Genomic DNA, 23,670 nt, shown 5'->3' on the forward strand with positions numbered 1-23,670 from the left:
GGTCACTGTGATGTATGGTGTTAAATTTGAATTCTATGATATAATATCATTGTATAAAAAAAATGGTTCTGAGCGAATACGCTCATTCAGCCTATAATATTACTAAGTATATTTGACAATATTATTGTGAATAAAGTAATTTATAGATAACCTATTAAGTATTTACGTGGAACCTTTTCTTAAATGTTCAATCATTACTGCAGTGGTGTATTGGAGGGTATACGCGGGTATACGACGTATACCCTATCACCAGTTTACTGATTTAGCGTAGGTATACCCTGTAAAATTACTAGAGATACGCAAGTATACGCCAGTATACCCACGTATACCTTCAAAATTATTCAAAAACTTATGTTAAATAAAATATTAATTGCTTTCAAAAAAATATTTTTATCTTTATTTTAAACGATGGAAAATTATCAACATTTTTTTTTTAACGATAATCAAGTAATAACCATCATATCAATATATCAAACAATAATTCATATATTTACAATTATAATCATGGCTATGGATACAACTATTTAAAGCTATCAATGTTATGGACACAGTCCACAGATATTTTTATAATATTATCTGTGGTTATGGTTGACTTGAGGGACTGCCGATTATAAGAATTATATTATATTAAATACAAATATAAATTGTATTGTATCGATAGCGGCTTCAAAAACAAAAGAGTTATTCACAGATGCCTTATTATAATCAATTAGATTTGGTAGAAAATAGTGACATCGATAAGGATTCGCAGATTCTATAGCCAGTCAATTATTTTATATTTATGAAATTATGTAATATATTACTATTCAGATATTCTTAATAAAAAAGATTTTTATTAAATTACCAATTGTCTTATAATAATAATCGTTAGAAAAATGTATTAGATCATTTTTTTTTACCACATGCAGGAAAAACAGAACGAAATTATGTAACAAAATGTAAGTTCTAACTCAGTGCTTGGAAGGAATAAGTTCCTTCGATTTTGTTCCATAATTAGGAACTTATCGGGATCGTAGGTTAGATTTTCGTTCTTGAGGAACATGAACGATTTTTTTAGTTCCTTTCTTCGTTCAATTATTTTAAAATAAAAGTAATTATTCATTTTTAAAACTAAAAGGAAAAAAATGTATACCTTCTTTTAAAATTTAGTAACTAAAATAAATAGCTATAAAAATAAACCTGTATACGATATTATTGATAATGTTTACAAAATATCGATTCTGTATTTCTGTCGCGGCGGTTTATTTATATAAGTTATTATTATTTTTTTTTTTTTAATTGGATAACCCGCGGCAACATTGGTCATTGGGTGTGGGGAGGGAACTGTAGGGTTTTAGGTTGGGTAGGTTGATACACGTGTGTGTTGTGTTTTTGGCAGAATTTCGAATGGGGCACCCGTAGGTTTCTGCCATTTGTTCTCCGGACACCGTAACTTGCCCGAAGAAAAATACCACCCGCAGCAAAGGTATCGAACCAGCGTCGAACATTGATCCAGTTATAACACACTATTTTGGCGGTACAATGTTGATAACAATATAATTATACCATAGAATAACGTCATACTCTGTGATACTGCCATAATACAATACAGAATACTGTCGTTAGTGGTTACCTACCATCGATAATAATTTAACTATTTATGGTGGTTGTACGATATTTTTGAATACGGATATAGGGTAATAATTTAAATGATAATGTCTAATACATGCACGAATATAACTATTTTGTACATCTTTATATATTATATATTTCAGTGATTTTAAATCTGGTGCAAGTACTGCATTTCCACCACCCAGTTTCGCCACCACATATAAAGGCGCGGTGGTATACCCCACGACCCACCATAAGTTAATTTTAGGTTTGGTTGGAAATTTTTTTTGAGAGAGAGAGAATTAACCCCCCTTTCACAACAATATACGCTTATAAATAAATTTATATATAATATTACTTAAGTATAATTTTCCCAGGAGTACCTACCTATTATTTTTTTTAAATATCACTTGTTGTTTTTATCTCATATTGATTTTGCTGTTAAGTCATTATTCTTCATTGTGCAATGCATGGAATATTATATATCGAAATAAAATAAAAAGAAATATATTATGTACTAAATGACTGTCTAAATTATTTGAATTCTTAAAAAATTTCTCCTTGATGACCGAAATGATTTATTGTTTGCAAAATAAATATATGATTTACAATTTATAGTACCTGCGTCCAGCAAAGACTCTGGGCAGTATTTCAGATACTAGTATTTAAGATACGTATCTGAGATACAATTGTATTTTGTATCTTGTATTGTGTATTTAAATCAGGGACTGGAACCTTTATGATTTAATCGGTTTGGGTTTAGGTTTTGGTTCTCAAAAACCCAAAATTTCGGTGTCGGTTTTAAAAATATCAAATTTTGGTTTCGGTTTCGGTTAATACCGGCTTTAATCCGTATTATATGACTTTTTTTTTTATTTTATTTTTATCAATAAAGTACTACCATATAAAAAAATGAACATATTAATAACCTCTATTTAGTGACAGGTATTTGTAATTAAGTGTAACTATTTCAGAATTTAAGTTATATTATAAAAAATGAGTTATTAAAAATAATAAATTAAAATCAATAAATACATTTTAATATTTAAAATAAATAAAAAATTATTATTAAACAAAAATAAGAACGAATTGTTGACATATTTGGGTGACCCATGTTTCAGTTTGATATTAAAATGTATAACTTATGTATAAAAATATAAATTTAAACAATATATTATAATACGCTGTAACGAAGACGGAAGAACAGTTCAGTAGTAGGTACAGTTGAAGTGTCGTACAGAGCATAGTATAGAGTAACTTACTCTGAATTCTGAAACACTTGTAAACGTCTTAATTGCTATTATTTTCAGAAATTCTACATCAGCTATTGCGAATTGCGATTTGCGATTCAATAATAATATTGATATCGATTAAATGGAAATTAGAATTTGGATTTTTGGTATTTCTTTTATGACAATTTGGCCTACACATAATAGTATTCTTATTTCTTAGCATTGATAAACTTTTATAAGTCTAAGATTTTCTAATTATTTATTATAACTAATAATATTATTCATTACCTACTTACACCATAGATAAATGATCTATTGGATTTTGGAACCGAAAAAACCAAAAAAACCGTAAAATCCTGTGCATCAAAATATAGGTTTCGGTTTCGGTTTCGGTTCCTAAAAAATGTATTTTAGGGTTCCGGTCCGGTTTCGGTACCTACCAAAATTTTAAATAGGTTTCGGTCCAAAACCGGTCAATTTCGGTATGGTTTCGGTCCCTGATTTCAATATTTTTTTTTATTTGTTTCTAATATCTTTTTATGATTAAGATACTATATAACGTAGTTATACTAAATATATAGTATGTTTAATATAGACAGATGATCTTCAAAAGATGAGAGAATAGTCGGCTTAAATCACAAAATATAAAACTGCATCATAAATATGGAAGAATTTAACACGCGATTAAGTTCTATAATTGAGCGTAATAATTAAATTAAATAATCAAGCACTAACGTCCAGACTTATAATATCTGACTAAAGCATAAAATACTGTAAGTATATCAGAGATGTTTATTGGTTACACATCACAATATTTAACGCCCATAAACAAACATAATTAAATGTCAGTTTTTACATGTTTACTGTTGTAATAAATAAACTTATATTGTCTCAAAAACATCTTATTATTATGTTCAAAACTTTGAAAAATATCATTTTTAATTGTAAACAATTAATAACAACTGTACTATCAATAATAAAACTAATTGTTTACCTAATATACCAAATATTTGATATTCTTACAGAAATAATACAACGGAATCATTTAACGGAAATAAGATATAACTTTAAAAATTGCACAGCATACTATTAACATATTGTGGTACAAAGATTACAAAACAGAATATTATGGTTATTTTACTAATATATGTACAATGATATGTACATATGTGCATAGAGCTATAGAACGTAGTTATTCAATAATATATTGTATGTTTAATATATAGACAGATGACCAGTCAGACAAGTCCGCAGTTGTCATAGACATGAGAAATTTTGAAATCCGGCTGACAAATCTTAAAAATACGTAATCAATAGTATATCTATATTTATACTTTTTTATAAGGATTGGGGAACAAAATACATTCAATTACTCAATTAGAAAATGTCAGTACCTTTATTTTAATAATTTAATTCATCTACAAATCAATAATAATTAGTTCCCAGAACTAAAATACATAAATTTATTAAACTATAATATTATAATTTCATCACACTGTTTCCAAAATATGAATTCAAAATTTAATTTTCCTATTATTTATACACTTATTATAAACTTAATACATTTTCTTCTCCTTCGATATCTCTCAATTATACAGAGACAACAAATGAGAAATGTAAGTGTAGTTGACGTCTTTATATGGCAAAATTTTATTATTTTTAAAAATTGAGGTAGGTCGACCGTAATAATGAAGAAAAAAAAATTTAATTGGATTATGAAGTAATATTATAAGGTAAGATAATATGAATGGTGATGGTAGTGGTGTGGGGGGCATAGCCCCCCACGGGTCTGCTTGCCCTTAATATATTCAGCCCCCCAAAGTCAAAAGTTGAACTTGCGCCTATGTGTAGCTGGAAGTTTGATACCCACGCAAAGGACGCTTTTCGTTGGACTGCTTTTCTTAAGCTATCGGTTTACAAAATTGATCTTGCGGGCCACTTTGGAAATACATTTCGATCCCGCGGGTGACATATATTTTTTCTTATTAAAATAGATAAAATTTACAATCTGTATACAAATAATACAACAAGTAATTGTGTTGACATTTCAGCAGGCGTTATATAAAATTAAATTAGTATTAATACAAAAAAATACAAAACTATTCGGAGTGTCACAACCTTTGATGACCCGGGAATCAAATACATTAAGTCGGTCTCGGGAATCAACTCACCTACTGCATTACTTTATAATACCACATAGTTTAATTTAAAGGTATAAGATGATTTATAAGTACATAAAAGTACATGATTAAGTTACCATAAAAACTATTTTTTTTTTCAGCATTTCATGGTAACAGCAAAAATTACGTATAATTAATAATAATAAAATATTGCTTATATTTAACGAGTAGCTGCAACTAATTTTTAATAAATGTGTATACGGTTGTCATCTCTAGTGCTCAAATCTTATCATTTATAATACTATATAATTTGTATTCAAGTAACCCAAATGTCCCAAGTAAACCTATTTTACAGTTGTAGGTACCAGGATCGCAGGACGGTAGTATTCGCTTCACCTTGTTCGGTTTCTGCGGCGCGGCGGTGCGGTACTAGCTAGTGGTATCGACAGCTCGCTCGGCGGTGGCAGTTGTTACTTGTTCGACGGACATAGTTCAGTCATTACGATCAAAGCTTTCTACAATGATTCGTGCACACAACGTGCATATTTTTCCAGAAAATTATATTATTTATTTATTATTCATCATTATCTATTTCATAAACCACCCCTTTTAGATACTAATAGAGAACCTTAATTACCAAACAAAATATGGTTACAATATTGGGCATTTCATCCCTAAATTTGAAACTTTTGAGGCTTTGAGCACTATTATAGTCTATACTCTATAATAAAATATGCATATTATGTAGGTACGTTAAGAATTTTATCTTTTTTATTCAATTTAGTATTATATAGGTAGGCATAAATATACAAAATTATAATTTAAAAATCATATTATGAACATGAATTAAAATTAATACTATAAAATGGTAATAATAAGTCAGACTATACAAACTATATAACACAAATAGGTATTTAATTTATCATGAAAAATAATAAAATAAACCTTTCATAAGTACCTAATGTTTTAATTGGGTACATGGGCGTTGTCACGGGGTTGATATGGGAGATAGATCCCACCATGGCTTTTTTAAGTGCTAAATTTCCACATATATATTATGTATTAACGTGTGCTAAATTAATTGGTATGTTGAACTACTTTTTGCCAAAACCAAATCTTACCTATAAATGAATATAATATAATGTTAGCTCATAAATTATATTTTTAGCTCTTATTCACTTATAAATCAATACCGGCGTACCGTAGGTCGGTATGAATATGATTATAATATTATATATTACATCAGTTTTTAAAATATTCATTTTGGGTAAGCTATTCGTTATCAAGGTTGATAAATAGGTTATTTTGTAATTTTGTTAATATTAATTAATTTTGGTTTAATCATATTGTAATAAATTACACACAATTAATAAATTATAAAAAATTAAGATTCGAGAAAGTTCACATGCCGATCTCTGAGTTGGCAAGCGTTTTTTAAAAATATTGGCATTAGATAGGTACGTCGGTGTAGAAATATTAAAACCGCTGAACAAATAATAATTTTTTTTGTAATTTTTTAGTACGATGGCAGTGAAACGAGACGTGGTTGTATCGTGTAGCCCTGGTACTTTCGGGAAAAAAAATAGTTTTATCCGGTGATCTAATTTTTTTTTCTCCTCGTAATTATTGAGTGATTGTAACGTGGCGCACTATGGCCCGATGCCGGAAAGATATTAGGACGTTGGCCGGTGGGTGGTGACTGGTAGCAGTTATAGCTGTTTGTACAAATAATATTTAGAATCATTCCTGCATGTCGCATGTTAGGACGGAGCTCCTCTACTATTTTCATTTTGTTTTTTTGTGTACTCAAATTTTCTTTTTAATCTGGACGGTGGGTAGCGGGGTCGCGAGGGGGAGAGCATACCTGCTCTGCGGGAGGACGAATGACCTAACAAGTAATTCTAACCTTGTCAGTTTAAGTAACACAAGTATAGTTGTTTAGATCCAGTTACCAAACCTCATCTTCAATATAGGTGACGACGACGACAAGGAGAATGAAAACGAATTAAGCAGTGAAGATATGACGACGCACCGGCTTATAATATATATTCTAAAATTTCGAATAAAATTACAAAAATGTTTTATTCTTACTATTATACTTTTAACTTTTGAGTTTTTGAGTGAAACCTTAGTTATAGATAGTACTATTATAATAGTACCATTATTCTGTGCGCTTACACAAATAAAATGATGAAAACAGAATACCGTGGTAAGACGAACAGCCCATATCAGTCATATCTAACTGATAAGTCGTTCTCGTTCATATTGACATATTATATTCCGATTAATAAATATTATATTATGGCAACAATGAGTAATGAACCTTAATAATATAATGTACTAAGGCACTAAACCTGTACCACAATTATTATAATAATAGATGTATTGTTATCGAGTTTTTAGGAACGTAAAAAATTCCATATAATAATAGGTGCAGTAAACTAGTGACGGGTGAATGCGCATAAATCGTAAAATAGCGAACTTCATTAAGCCATAACTTTGAAACTAAGTCCGACCGCCACATTCTGAATTTACCATAGTTTATAGTTAACTACATAAGTCTAAAAAAAAAATTGCAAAAAAAAGGGTGTCCAGTAAAGTAACCAAATACCGAAATATTTTATATTATTTTTATTTGTTAGGTACTTATATTACAATTTTTCAGAGTACATCAAGTGTATGACTCATGAAAGTGAATATTTCTATTTTGTTCGACATTACCTAGTCAGTGGGTAATTAACATCGTCAATTATTAAGATACTTTATGTAAGTATTTTTTTTACTTGAATTTTACTTTGTGAATTGAAGAAAAACAAAATGTGTATTTTTTTATTCAAAAAATGTCTTTATTAAAATTACCTATGAACTGAAGTCAGAATAAATTAGTTGCGTGTAAGCTAGGGTTAGGATACTGAGTAAATTGGGAAAATCGAGTGACTATAACACTATAACTATAATAACACGAGTATAGTAAATGTTTCCATAATTTAGGCAAACAAATGTATAAACTCAGTTTGGTTTCCTTATTTTTCAGTTGTGCAGTTGCTCAGACTTCAGATCATAGGTAAACAAGAACCTGATCAGGTGATCGAATGTCACTTCTACCTATATTGTTCTGTGCTATCGGTCTATAACAAAAACCAACCTTTGTTATTGATATATTAATATAGTATTTTTATAATTACACTTAATTATTTTTTTAAACAATTTTATTAAAATGTAATGAATATGAATGTATGTTTAAAATTAAAATATAATAAGATTATTTATGGATGAAAATAAATACATTAGGTGTATAAATAAGCAACTAAATAAATACATAAATAACTTATCTAACATAGGTACCTACCTAATATTATGTTTTTTTATTATTATTCATTGAGATTGGAACAAAAATATTAACTTTGTTCTTTAATGTGTAATGTTAATAACACTAATGCTGTATACAATTTTATAAAATCAAATAGGTAAGGCCAATAACAATCTTATATAAATAAAACAAACACATAACAGTTTCTGAACATTGGTAATATTCTTAAGTTTATTATTTTTGGAATTAATTTTGTGATTAGTTAATATGATGAATAATTTTTTTTTTAAGTTCTTTTTTACAATTATCACATAATCTACCCAAGGGCTTTCTACAAACTATATCAATCATATTCATAATTTCTTTTCTAATGCCAAATTTAGTTTTAATTAAATATACATTAGGTATGTAGGTTACTTTTTTTTAATACTAAAGTATACTTATTTATAAATTTATAATGTTAAAAAAGTAATAAATTATCACTATAATTTTTTTAGAAACCAATGGATCTGAACGAATAAATGCTATATTCTCAATACACCCTCACTCTATTAGACGACTACTTGACACAATCTATGTAAGTATGTTGAAAGTGATTTTATTTTGTTGTAAAATAAATATTATTAATAACATAATAATATTCATGCTTTATTGGATTTTTAACTGAGGGTGAATCAATATTATTAGGACATAAACAAATATTTTAGTAGCAGCTAGTCCATATTTCCGAACTTTGTTTAACAGTTTTGAGGAGAGCAACAATTCAAATCTTGTTAATATGAGTTGGATTCCACTGTTTTTACTACTATTTTTAGATTATATATTTATGCTGGCAAACTTAAGGTCACCAATGATAATGTACAGGTATAAATAATTATTTGAATTGTTATAGACTTCTATCAAATTTTTGCGGTCCTCTGACTGAAAACATGTTATATGTGAAGAAAGGGCATAATCACACAAATCATCCAAGTTTCTTGGCATTGATATCACTAAAACAAAATATTTTATTGCGATGTGCAAAAGATATCACTCCACATAGAAATATTTTTGATGAGGAGATGCCAAAGTATTTAAAATTTAATAATTTATAAAACAGTATAACAAGGTTAAAGCATATATTCTCTTTTTTAAAAGAAATGGTCCGATATACAACTGTTTTAAAGAGTATGGAACGTGCTAGAAAAGATGTCCAACCTAAAATACCTACGGCCATGACTAAATATGCTGGCTGTTTCAATGCTGAACGTTATATATGTTCCAAATATATAATGGTCAAAATATGTATACAGGATATATTAATGGCGATCCCATCGCATGTTTGTTGGCTTCGGCTCAAGAGCTTCACATTAATACTACATTTAAAAGCAGATCGGCACAACCAACAAATGATCAGCTGTTGATAGTAATGGCAATGTACATGGACCAGATAACTGCTTGAAATAATTTAAATTTAAAACAGTATAGGTATATGTTAGTCATTAAAAAGTACTATATATAATATTATATGCATATATATTATAGGCATTTGTGTATGTATTGATGTGGAGAAAGACTGAAGCAGCATATCAATCAGTATTTTAGTTTATAAGTGAAATGTATGATGTCAGAGCAACAAACATTGTCACAGACTACGAAACAGCATTGATAAAAGCTCTCGGTCGTGTATTCAATACTGCTCATTTGCAGAAATTTTGGTTCCACATGGTGCAAGTATGTTTTTGTTGACTACCTATTAATCATTTCAGTTGTAATGGCATATACATTATATTTTTAGGGGAATGATATAATGGTTTTATATATCACCTTTTCCAACTAGAACTTTTTATGTTATATGAAGTAATCCTCCAAGTAATGTTATTACTTGTAATTGATAATTATTAAATATAATATAGTATTTTTCATTTGATTTACCACAGTGCTCGAAATGGACCGGAACGCACCAGAACGGCGTTCCAGTTCGTAATATTAACTATGGGCCCGTTCCGGTTGGTTAACATTAAAATTTAAGAGTTCTGATTTGTAAAATCGACAGTATTACAATCTAGAGTATTAAAATTATAAAATTTCCTTTCGACAAAATATAATATTAATATATAATATACTTAATATAGAGAGAAGTTCAATTTTTTGGTTTTTGGTGCAACTCTAAAACAAATTACCGTAGGTACATGAAATTTTGACTAAATGTTTATATTAGCATTTTCTATACACCATAACATTTTCCAAATATTTTGAGCTGTTTACGGACATTTTCGGTTTTCATTTTTTCTAGAAATATCAATAAAATTGTATTTCTGGGTAAAAAACCATGAAAATGTAGTGCAAGTCTCCTAATATATCGTTACAATAGCAGTTGAAAAATATAATCATCATATATGGCAATATTGATTATTCTATCGTCGAATCTGAATGACGAAATAAATGTACCTGCATACATTAGACTTATTTTGCTGGTGAAATGTTTCTTTTTGTTAATATTTTGTATTTTGTAAGCTATGTATTAAAATTTAACATAGGAAAATGTAAATAGTGAATATATTATGTATGACGGTTTATGATGATAATAATTATATGTGTTTTTATTAAAATAATTACGATATTTGTATATGGATTTAGTATGAAAATAGTTTATATTCGAGGTATAAATATGTTTATATTTACGATCAATATGCTGATGTTTATGAGAACTACACAAATATAATATTTCTCATGTGGATGCATCTAATATGATTTTTTAATACGAATATGAAATTTGTATATATTTTCATTTAAAATATGATATTATTATACAATTAATATATTTACCTATCGATTATTTAGAGTAAAGCTGAATACAATAAAAGCTATATTTATATCAGCATTGTAGACTGTTGAAATTATAAATATTTGCGAGATTTTTAATATATACGTATCGTCTTATTCAGATAGTTTCATCAAGATCTGAATAGTGCCTATATGTGTTGGAGTATAAATATATTTATATTTATGATCAGTATGTTGATATTTACGATAGAATATAAAAATATAATATTATGAATATACACATATATATATAACCAAACTATGACTAATTATTTAAAATCTACTAGAGATAACAAGATATATCCTAACTTGTGATGGTAATATACATGTGTTTTATATTATTTGTGAAGCAATTATGTGAACGGGTATGGTTTCAGCATAAATACCATCATATTATATTTAATCAATTTTCACTAAAAAAAAAAATATATATTTTTAAGCTTGTGATGGTAATATACAAGCGATTTCATGATTATTTTACAAAGTATGCATATAGAATAATACATGAAAAGTATCAGTGATAAGCATCCATGTAGTATAGGTATAACTGTAAAAATAATAAATTCCTATTATTTCGTATAAAATAAATGTTAGGCCATCTGTGTAAGATATGCGTTAAAAATAATTGAAATATATAAAATATACATAAATATGGTTTCTATATGATATCATAAGTGAAAAATTATCACAGCTTGACGTAGGTACATTTTATTTTTTTTTCTAATATGTGATGAAGATAATTATATAATATTATGTTTATTATTATCGAAACCATGGAATTTGAATATGATTTTGTAGGTATTATATTGCATTTAATTGTTGTATTAGTATGCATGGCGACGTTGTGATATATTTCATGTATCTACTGTAAATATATAATAATTAATATATAAAAGAATTCAGGTATTAAATAAAATAGGTATAGGTGTATCGAAAATATTTTATATAAATTATTATTTGAAATAATCAATCGAGTCTATATGTATGCATGAATGCTGTTTAAGTAAATATGTATGCAAATGTATGTGTGTATGTGTGTATGTATGTATGTATGTATGTATGTATGTATGTATGTATGTATGTATGTATGTATGTATGTATATGTGTGTATGTATGTAAGTGCGTATTTATAGATATATGTGCGAATGCTTAAACGTATGATCAGTGGGTATAGGGAAGATGTTGACGGACGTGCAAGAAATCTCTTTTTTATCCTACTCCCACCCTATTTGTGCCTATGCGATTATATATATATTATTCAAACATCAATCTTATAGTAGTGAGAGGGTAGGGCGTTACCTCGTATAATAGTTCGAAAGGGGGCTTGGACCTAAAAAGGTTGAGAACTCTTACTTTAGGGGGTCAAAAAAAAAATAAAATCCTAATAAATTTCATAAAAGTCACGAAAAACAAACAATCAACAATCAAAAAACTGACATTTATTCGCAAAACCATTGGAACTCTAAAAAAAAATAACCGTAGAATGTATAGGTACATGATATTTCCACTGAATGTTAGCAAGTATTACCAATTTCTATGCACCGTAGAATTTTAGAATTATCGACTCTTTTGGAACTATTTAAGGCATAGACAAATTTAAATTATCTTTTTGTCCAGATAGTTTGCAATCGAGTTTTCTAAGTTTTTTTTAAAATTATTGTGGATAAAAAATACTCGTTCAAAATACATGAAAATATAAAACAGCGTTCTTCATAAATTGTTGTTAAAAGGATATTAAAAAAAATGTTAAACGTAAAACCACAATATTTTTTTATGAGCGTTATATTTGACAAAATTCATCAAAATCAAAAAAATTTAACAAATTATTTCTTGTTAGAAATTTATAAAAATATTATAGTTATATCTAAGCTTTCTGAGAGTATTAAAAGATTCCCTTTAAGTTTTCCTACATTTAACTAACAAATAAAGATTACCGGAAATTTAAATTAATTTTTTAAGAGCATTTGATTAGTTGGACATTGGATATTCACCAACATTGTTAAGCAACGATTTTCTTATTTTGTCGTTATACATAAACTATTTTTTAGGTACTTGAAATTTTCATCAAATGTTATTTTATTACTTTATATATATAAATATTTATAAATAAATAGTTTGATTTGTTCTGGGTTATTTATAGAGATTTGAAATTTTTATTTTATAAAAGTCACGAAAAACAAACAATCAACAATCAAAAAACTGACATTTTTTCGCAAAACCATTGGAACTCTAAAAAAAAAATAACCGTAGATAGGTACATGACATTTCCACTGAATGTTAGCAAGTATTACCAATTTCTATGCACCGTAGAATTTTAGAATTATCGACTCTTTTGGAACTATTTAAGGCAGTGGTCGGCAACCGGCGGCCCGCGGGCCGCATCCGGTCCGCGAGTCTATTAAATACGGCCCGCTTTTATAGTGTTGTGGTTCAAAAATAAACCACTATAGAACGGTAAAATAATATTATCTATGGGTCGAATTATTATTAATTATTATCATCTATTAAAAATGGGTAGTATATACTAGTGCCTTAAAAAAAAAATATACCACCAAATATTCACCCATGTGTACGTATACTATATTATATAATATATTAAATGTATGTTTTTACACAAAATCAGATATAAGTATCTGTAATATTAGTGTTGTGTTAAAAATGTCATTGTATGAATAAAATATAATAATATACAAAAAAATGTTCAAGTTGCCAGAAATAATACTTATGCATTAGGTACCAACAAAAAAATAACTAAAATCATAATTCTTGAATAAAAATTCCATGTCGTCAAAATTTACAATCACTCTAATATTTTTTTTAAATAGTACACGTACATTTTAAATATTTTTAAATTGTTAAAATAAATTTTTGGGACCTATGGTATTAAATTTTCAATATTTTTGACCGGCCATTAACATTTTTACAACAATTAAAAACAAACTAAAAAAGCCTAAAATTGCCTATAAATAGCTTGAATTTAATCTAGATATTCACAAAAAAAATGTTTAAGTTTCCATGATGATTATTTTATGAATTTAATATACATGGTTCCTCTTAAGTATTGTTATTTATAATAAAATATAAAAGAAAAATTTTTGCGTAAATTTAAAAAAAAATATAGTTCCGTATATTATATTTTCTGATAGGAAAGTGAATCTAGTTGGTAATATATGTGATCAAAAGTAATACATTCCATTTTTATCAAAAGCGTCTTCAGTTCACAAAGTTCGGGGACCTATATTATATTTTCTAGTAATTGCTGTTCCTATGAACATTTTTTAAATATGACGTCCTGGAAAGTAGTATCTTCTGTAATAAAAATATTTTAAAAAAGTAGTAGATTTTTTTAAAAATAATTCTAGATAAAAACTTTTACGTTATATTTAGGTACTAGTTTTCCGAAAATCACAAAATCATAAATTATATATTATTTATTTATCTACGGCTTTCTGAATCTTGGCCTATATATTTTAAAAATTTTAGTAAATAATTTTTTTTTTTTATAAGTTATACGTATGATCTATTTTTTCTGATATTAAAGTGAATGAAGTTGATACTCTTGGAGGTCTAAAGTAAAATTTTTCCAGTAGTTTTCAAAAGCACCGTAAAAAACAAAAGAAAAATTAAGGAAAAACAGGAATTTTTTCGCAAAATTGATTTTTTACCTAATCAATTTTGGTTTTTGATTTAACTCTAAAACAAATGACCGTAGGTACGTGAAATTTTGACTGAATGTTTATATTACCATTTTCTGTACACCATAATATTTTCCAAATATTGTGACTTATTTTGAGCTATTTACGGACATTTTCAGTTTCCAATTTTATTAGTATTTTTTTCTATGGATGTCAATAAGACTTTATTTGTTGGGTAAAAAAGCTTGAAACTTCAATATAAGGCTCCTACTATATTGTTACTATGATATTTGAAAAACATTAAAAATCCTTAGTCGCAGTTTTTATTTCTAAGCATTTAAAGTTCAAATCTTGACAAAATACGGAAAAATCACGAAAATTAGCAAATTATTTTGAGTTGAGAATTCGTAAACATTTTTCTTTTTAAATCTAAGATTTGAAGACTTATACAAAATTCCTCATAAGTTCGTCTACCTTCATCAAAAAGAAAATGTCTACAAGAAAGTCAAATTAAATTTTTTTGAGAGTTTGAAATTCATATTTTTACAACATTTGATTCACTCGATTTCTCATGTAATGATTTTTTTATTTTATTGTGATTAAAAAACAAAGGACTGTAGATACATGAAAATTTTACTGAATGTTTATATTAGCATTTTCTATACACCGTACAATTTTGACTCTTTTTGAGCTGTTTACGGACATTGTCAGTTTTCAATTTTCTTAGTTTTTTTTCTATAAATACCCACCTTTTTTTTTATTTCTAAATTAGATATAAAATACAATAATTATAAAAATGATAAAGATTATAAAGAATAAATATTATAAAGATTAATCGTGATTACAAATTAATACATTTTGTAATCGTAATCAATACTATGATTAAATTTTTACTTTAATCATTTGAAATTATTTTAAATTGTGATTAAAGATTACATTAATTTTTATAGCAATTAACGATTATATAATGTAACATTAATCATTAATCAGATTATAATTTGCCCAACACTGACTGCAGGTATATATTTTGTTGCGAGTATATAATTGTCATCAAATTATTAAAAATATGTATAAGTAATATACGTATGTTATTAATTGTATATTGAATTATATAATATGTCTTTTGTTTGCAAACAATGTGATTCAAATTTTACCTAAAAATATAATTTGAGCCGACATAAATCGACTCACCACCAAAAAAAATAAAGACGTTGAAATAAATTCGTATGTATTTGAGTTATAACTTCTAGTTTATTTTTTTTTCTTCATATAAATTGATTTGTTTTAAATTTGTAGGAATGCAATGAATGTAGGTAATCGAAAGTTTAACCGCAAAGATATTTTAATACGTCATATAGAACTAACCTAATGTAGTGCAAACGTGATTCTTTTGTAAGTTAATAAGAACTCAATTAAAAATTATATGTGCAGGCACATTCACGGCGTTGCAATGAACTTCCTCAGCCAAAAACCCGACAGCAAATGTAGACAAACAACAAAAACAAAAAGTGCACACAGGCGTAGTATATAGACAAAGATGACATGCAAAGATAATGAACCGATGGATTATGCAATACGTAAAGACGAGAAAAATCAATTACACCATGAAGGTGGTAATAATAATTAATTAAAAAATGTTTATTTAATTTATGTTTTCCAATTTTTCTTTTAATATTTTATTACACAACATAAAATATTATAAGAAATTACAGCAGATAAAATCACGAGAACAACTACAACAGTTAAATAAAAAACTGGTTGCACCCATCCATGTTTCTATTGCTACTTCAAAAATTGAAACTGTGCTTTTGAAAAAAAAAATAAGTTGGAAATGGGTAAAATGAAAACACATAAAATAATTTTTGACGTGGGTCTCCATTGAATTTTCATTCCAATACATTAATTTGGTACTACTAAATTTTTTTTGTATTACAGATGTCAGGAGTCATTAATCAAGGCATATAAAGAAAACTAAATTTTCTTATTTTAGATTCTGAGTGGAACGATGAATGTATTGATTTTACAATGATGTGTGTTTTTTTTTATTTTTGTGTCTGTCATCAATTTTTAGGACAGTAAAAGTGCTTGGATTTTCTTCAACAGTAACTTTTCTGATAGGAAAGTGAATCAAGTTGGCACTTTGGGGGGTCAAAAGGAAAAATCAAGTTGATACTCTGGGAGGTCTAAAGTAAAATTTTCCAGTAGTTTTCAAAAGCGACGTGAAAAACAAAAGACAAAATAAGGATTAACGGGAATTTTTACGCAAAATCTGTTTTTGAGAAAATCGATTTTGGTTTTTTGGTGTAACTCTAAAACAAATGACCGTAGGGACATGACATTTTGACTGAATGATTATAATTGCATTTCCTATACACCATAACATTTTCCAAATATTTTAACTTATTTTGAGCTGTTTATTGTCAATTTCCATTTTTTTTTGTTTTTTTTCCTATAAATATCAATAAAATTTTATCTGTTGAGTAAAAAAGATTGAAAATTTAATAGAAAGCTCCTAGGTTATTGTTTCAAAGGCAGATGAAAAAAATTAAAAATCCTTAGTCACAGTTTTTATTTATAAGCATTTAAAGTTCAAATATTGACAAAATACGGAAATATCACGAAAATTAACAATTTATATTGAGTTGAGAATACATGAAAATTTTTCTTTTTAAATCTAAGATTTGAAAATGTAATACAAGATTATCCATAAGTTTGTCTACCTTTATCAAAAAAGAAATGTCTACAAAAAAGTCAAATTACATTATTTTTTATAAGCTTTTGAAATTCATATTTTTACAACATTTGATATTCACTCGATTTCTCATGTAACGATTTAGCTATTTTGTTGTTATTCAAAAACGAATAACTGTAGATACATGAAAATTTTACTGAATGTTTATATTTTCATTTTCTATACACCATAAAATGTTGAAAATATTTTGACTCTTTTTGAGCTGTTTACGGACATTGTTAGTTTTCAATTTTTTTAGTTTTTTTTTATTTGTTGGGTAAAAAAGCGTGAACATTTAATGCAAGGCTCCACGTAAATAGGTTATAAATAAATTACATTATATAAAACGTTATATATAATGTTACAATAGCAGTTGAAAAATATTAAAAATATATAGGCACAATTTTTTTTTAATGAGCATTTAAAGTTCAAATTTTGACAAAATTTATCAAATTTATTGAAAATTTACAAATTATTCAGTACCTAGTTAAAAATTTATAAAATCTTCAACTTTTATAGCTGTGGTATCACCCGTATTAGACAATACGCGGTAAACCAACTATACGCCTTAGCCTCGTATTCTCTAGTTAATGACACTCTCTAAAGTTAATTTATTAGAATGGCGCTGTTAACTCGTTGAGGTACGATGGTATGCGCTTGTCAATTCTTAGTTCATTCCTATCTAGTTGAAATGACTCAAAGATTACATATACCTTGGCACTATTCAGTTTAATAAAACCTCATTGACACATACTACGTTTAACCCGGAGCTGTTCCTATAAAAGTTAAGAACGTAAGAATGACTAAAATAATGTTTAACTCGAGTTTTCAGGTCGGAAACACTTTTATTGTATTAAAACAAACATAAATAAAACACTTAGCGAATTCAGATCGCCTAGCCCTGTAGTAAACCCAAAAGACATTATATTATTTTAAATAAAATAAGTAAAATAATAAATTATACATAGTATAATTTATGAGTAGAAACGTAGGTATTTAATATAATCCTAAATAACAGGAAACATAGAGCAAAGGTGAAAACAACAAGTTGTTTTACCTAGTCACAAAATAGTGCAATTCAACAATATTAGGGATGTATTAATACCCACAGCTATAATACGATATTAAAAAATATCACGTAGAATAAATTATACATTTAGTATAATTTATAATGGGTAATGTAGGTAATAATATGCAATGTAAAATAGGCCTAAATAACAGGAAGCGTGGATCATAGGTGAAAACAACAAGTTGTTTTACCTAGTCCCATCATAATGCAATTTGACATTACTAAGGAAGTAATATTAGAATATAGATATCACGCCACCAATACGTCATTGTTAGAACCCGCATAAATACTGGTAGAGCACCTACTATTTGTAATGATATCTACGTCATTGCACCAACACAGTTTCATGACTCAATATCATCATAACAATATTAAATATTTCATTACCAGAAAACCACAATAAATATCTGTACCCATGTACCCATTATATTACCCAAAATTATACACAACAGCTATCATATTCATTATATAATCAAATTACAAAACAATGTCTAATAAACAATATAATAAATATATGTACCCATGTACCCTGATACTAACCAAAAGGTACAAAAACTATGAATAAGTAATAACCATATATATATATACATATGTACAAATGTCACTAATCTTACAATAACATATTTTGATTATACCCATGTATATATGCAAAAATAAACAACAACAATTTAATATGGAACAACAAGGTACAAAGATCAATACTATAAGTAGAACCCCCATTTTGATACTCAGACCAGTCTACTCACATTATTCAATACTGTCTTACACAGTTTGTTATACGCACCGTCTTAAGAGGCCGTCGTGGTAAAAGTGAAATGTATGCAACGCTCAAGAGATGGCGTTGTGCGCCGTCTCGCCGCCGTCGCGGCAGGCCGTAACCACGCCCATCGTCTACGCGACTGGGTCCGTGCGTCGTAATCGCGGGAGAGGTACATTATTATTTCACGATCTGCCGTTTTGAGCGTTTCGCGTCAAATGTCAATGCAGTAGACAGCCTGCTATTACGTACCTACTTGCGTGCGTAAATTGTATTACTTATTACTATTGTTTTTCTCATGTACTGTCGCGCGGCGCGCTTGCTCTAACACACAATTCGCAATCTATTTATTAATTAAAGCTTATGTTGTAGTCTTATTTGATGAAATATTTTGACTAATAAACAAAGCGTAGTGCGTACAAACCTAACTCCATTATATACAACATAACTCGATTTATATTAATTATAACCTAATTACTTTTTGAAATAGGTACATGTAAAATAATAAATTCATTACGATTTACGATTAAATAGATTTTTTAGTAAATTTATTGCATCGTTTAAGTAATAACTTATAGGTGACCTGAAGTACTTATCGTACCTCGTACGATAGTTTAATCTCATATAGGTATATTGTATATACATTATACGTATAACCTATTAGGTACCTAACGTTTTAAATAATTTTGAATACTAGATAATATTATGTATTGATGTATTTTTTTTATTTTTTTTTTAATTTTTTATTTTTGTGTCTGTGTACACGATAAGTAGTCGAAATAATGCTTCGATTTTCGACTTCAGTATCTTGTTCGATGGGAAAGTGAATATCGTTGGTGCATTGGGGAGGTCAAAATTTTAATTTCCCAGTAGTTTTCAAAAGCGATGTGAAAAACAAAAGAAAAATTAAGGAAAAACGGGAATTTTTACGCAAAATCGATTTTTAACAAAATCGATTTTGGTTATTGGTGTAACTCTAAAACAAATGACCGTAGATGCATGAAATTTTCACTGGTTGTTTATATTAGCATTTTCTATACACCATAAAATTTTCCAAATATTTTGACTCTTTTTGAGCTGTTTACAGCCATTGTCAGTTTTCAATTTTTTTAGTTTTTTTTCCTATAAATATCAATAAAATTTTATCTATTGAGTAAAAAAGCTTGAAAATTTAATAGAAGGCTCCTAGTTTATTGTTTCAAAGGCAGATGAAAAAAATTAAAAATCCTTAGTCACAGTTTTTAATTATAAGCATTTAAAGTTCAAATTTTGACAAAATACGGAAAAATCACGAAAAATAGCAAATTATTTTGATGAGAATTCATAAAAATTTTTCTTTTTAAATCTAAGATTTGAAAATGTAATATAAGATTACTCATAAGTTTGTCTACCTTTATCAAAAAAAAAATGTCTAGAAGAAACTTAAATTAAATTTTTATGAGCGTCTGAAATTTATATTTTTACAACATTTGATATTTACTCGATTTCTCATGTAACGATTTTTTTATTTTATTGTAATTAAAAAACGAATGACTGTAGATACTTGAAAATTTCACTGAATGTTTATATTAGCATTTTCTATACACCATACAATTTTGAAAATATTTTGACTCTATTTGAGCTGTTTACGGACATTGTCAGTTTTCAATTTTTTTAGTTTTTTTTTCTATAAATATCAATAAATTTTTATTTGTTGGGTAAAAAAGCGTGAAAATTTAATATTAGACTCCTGATGTATCGTTTTAATAGCAGTTGAAAAATATTAAAAATACATTTGCACAATTTTTTTTTATAAGCATTTAAAGTTCAAATGGACTATCGGTGGAAGCTAATATTTCCTCGAGTTGTGAATATCCTATTCCGATAGATATTGAACCACTGATTGCGGCTAAATTTATAGGCAAATATGTCTCTGGGACCTTTTTTTCAGACTCAATTTTCATGTTAACTTTACACATTTTACATGTGAATTGAAATTGCGACCGTAGACCAAAACGTATTTCACGTACAAACTCCATATCCATGAAAGTACATCCCAAACCCCCTTCGTGGATACATTTTTTAATTTGTTCAAATACGTAGAATATGTCCACTATTCGACGACCCAAAGAACATACTTCTGTTGTTGTTCTATAATTATTAATATAAATTATTAAATTAGTATTTGTTAAAACAGATTTCATAGTAAAAATTACATACTCAGGAGGATTAGTTATTTCAATCGACAGTCCTGGAAGAGATTTATCATCTGGTTCTAATGTAGGAGAATCAGCAATAATATTTGTTGATTGCTCACAAAATAAATCATCATACATTGGAGTATTGTATACTTCAAATGATGGTCCTGGAAGTGATCCATCTGCAGCTCCAGTTGTGGACGATTCAAAAAATACATTTGTTGGCTGCTTATTGATAGTTGTATCCTCACTATTTTTTTTTTTTTTTTTTTTTTAATTCGATAAGAAAAAATAATTATTTAAATAATGAATAAGTATTATAATACAGTCATAAGTTCGGTGATAATATTCAGTATTAGGTACTTACCTCACAATTTTACAATTCTTATTACCATTGCGAACTCCTTTCATACGTCTTTTTAAAGACATTTTACCCGATCGTCGTGATTGATTCGTTGCAATTGCACGCAATTTTTTTGGTGACATTATATATTATGAAAATAAAACCGTATAAGCGCAAATATATTATGTATTTTCACTAATGAAATAAACAATAATAACTAATAATAATAATATGGGTTATAATATAATATAAAATTATGTCAACTTCTTAGTGCTTACATGCATACAGTTGTAAAATATGACAAAATATAACACGGAAACATTTTATTCACAAATTCATAGATTCAAATTACAAAATGTAGGTATAAGTGTATAACCTCTTTGTTTACTTCAATCCTCGACAAAAAAATGTTTACATACATAAATACATTCTTGGAGGTGTACATAAAGTTAATTTCATGCGAAAATATAATAATAATAAATAATGTATATGCATTTCCATCGCTGAGTATCTAAACAATATTTTTCTATATCCTCATGAACTCCGTGGAAAATACAAACACAATTCGTCGTGACAATTGTGGGCCGGGGTGGCCGTCGGTTAGTCGGTAGAGTGGGGAACGCCACGCAAACCAGAAAAGATTCAATATTATAATAAATAATAATTAATTATTTTTAAATTCTTTACATTAGAAAACAGTTTACTCGCTCTGTATTTTATAGAATTTTCAAAATGTCAACCTAAACTTTAGATTCTAAGCGGAGCGATGAATGTATTAGTCATACAATATTATTGTACAAATTATTTTTAGTTGGAAATTATAAAAAAAAGTCTATTTATATCTAAGATTTGAAAATTGAATGCATAATTCCTTATAAGTTTTCCTACTTTTAACAACAACAAAAAGGTATACTGGGAAGTCAAATAATTTTTTAAGAATGTTTGAAATTCAAAATTTTTCGTCATTGGATACTCTAATACTCACCTGTAAATAAACGAATTCAAATCAAACAATTTTTTTATTTTATTGTAATTCAATAAAATTTAAAATTTAAATATTATTTGTTTATTTTATTATTTCCTATATATTATGATGAGAATTAAAAAATATTTTGGCCAAAATTGTTTATGGTTGAATAATATAAAATAAAATAAGTTAATTCTTTCGACATTGGATATTCACCCCTCACATCAAAATACACAAATTCTAATCGTAAGATTTTCTTATGTTGTTGTAATTTAAAAACGAATAACCGTAGATATTTTTTTTAACCAAATATTTACAAGAGCTTTTTCTATACATGGTAGAAATGTATAATTTTAAAAATATGTTGACTCGTTTTGAGTTATTTATAGGTATTAAAAACTTTCAATTTATTATAGTTTTATTTCTATGTGGAGCCTTGATAATTTGAAATTAATTCTGTGCCTAATCTAACCTAAGCAAAACTATCCTTAGTAATTGGAACAAATTTAATTTCCCTTGAAAAGGGAACCTAATAAAGGTTCCACTGTACATCAACAAAAAAATGTTTGCATTATCAAACAACTTTTAAATTTACATATCATCATTCCTCATAAGTTGTTATAATAATAGCAGTAAAAAATATTAAAGATACGTAATCACAATTTTTTATTTAAAAGCATTTAAAGTTCAGATTTTGGCAATTTTTTTCGATCTATAATGTTCAAATGTACCTATATAGATGTTCACAAAAATATTTTTCCTGATAATTGCTTATTACTTATTCAAGTTATTCGTGTTTTTTTGTATCTATCATCATGTTTTGGGAAAGTAAAAATGTTTAAATTTTCTTCAACAGCATATTTTCTGGTAGAAATCATAGTTAGTGCTTTGGGGGATAAAGAGTAAATCATTTCCACTAGTTTTAAAAAGCGTC

At 27.4% G+C, this 23,670-nt stretch overlaps 1 protein-coding gene across 1 annotated transcript; it reads right to left on the bottom strand.

Moving 5' to 3' along the window:
• Positions 1–21,048: 21,048 nt before the first annotated feature.
• LOC132937916 (uncharacterized) lies at positions 21,049–22,249 on the bottom strand. The gene is made up of 3 exons (XM_061004522.1): positions 21,794–22,249; positions 21,449–21,676; positions 21,049–21,379 (listed from the first exon to the last, which is right to left on the bottom strand). The coding sequence occupies exons 1-3, from the start codon at positions 21,910–21,912 to the stop codon at positions 21,049–21,051; spliced, it is 678 nt and encodes a 225-aa protein (XP_060860505.1). The 5' UTR covers positions 21,913–22,249.
• Positions 22,250–23,670: the final 1,421 nt, after the last annotated feature.

Source organism: Metopolophium dirhodum, chromosome 1 (genome assembly GCF_019925205.1).
Source record: "Metopolophium dirhodum isolate CAU chromosome 1, ASM1992520v1, whole genome shotgun sequence".
NCBI classification, from domain to species: Eukaryota; Metazoa; Arthropoda; class Insecta; order Hemiptera; family Aphididae; genus Metopolophium; species Metopolophium dirhodum.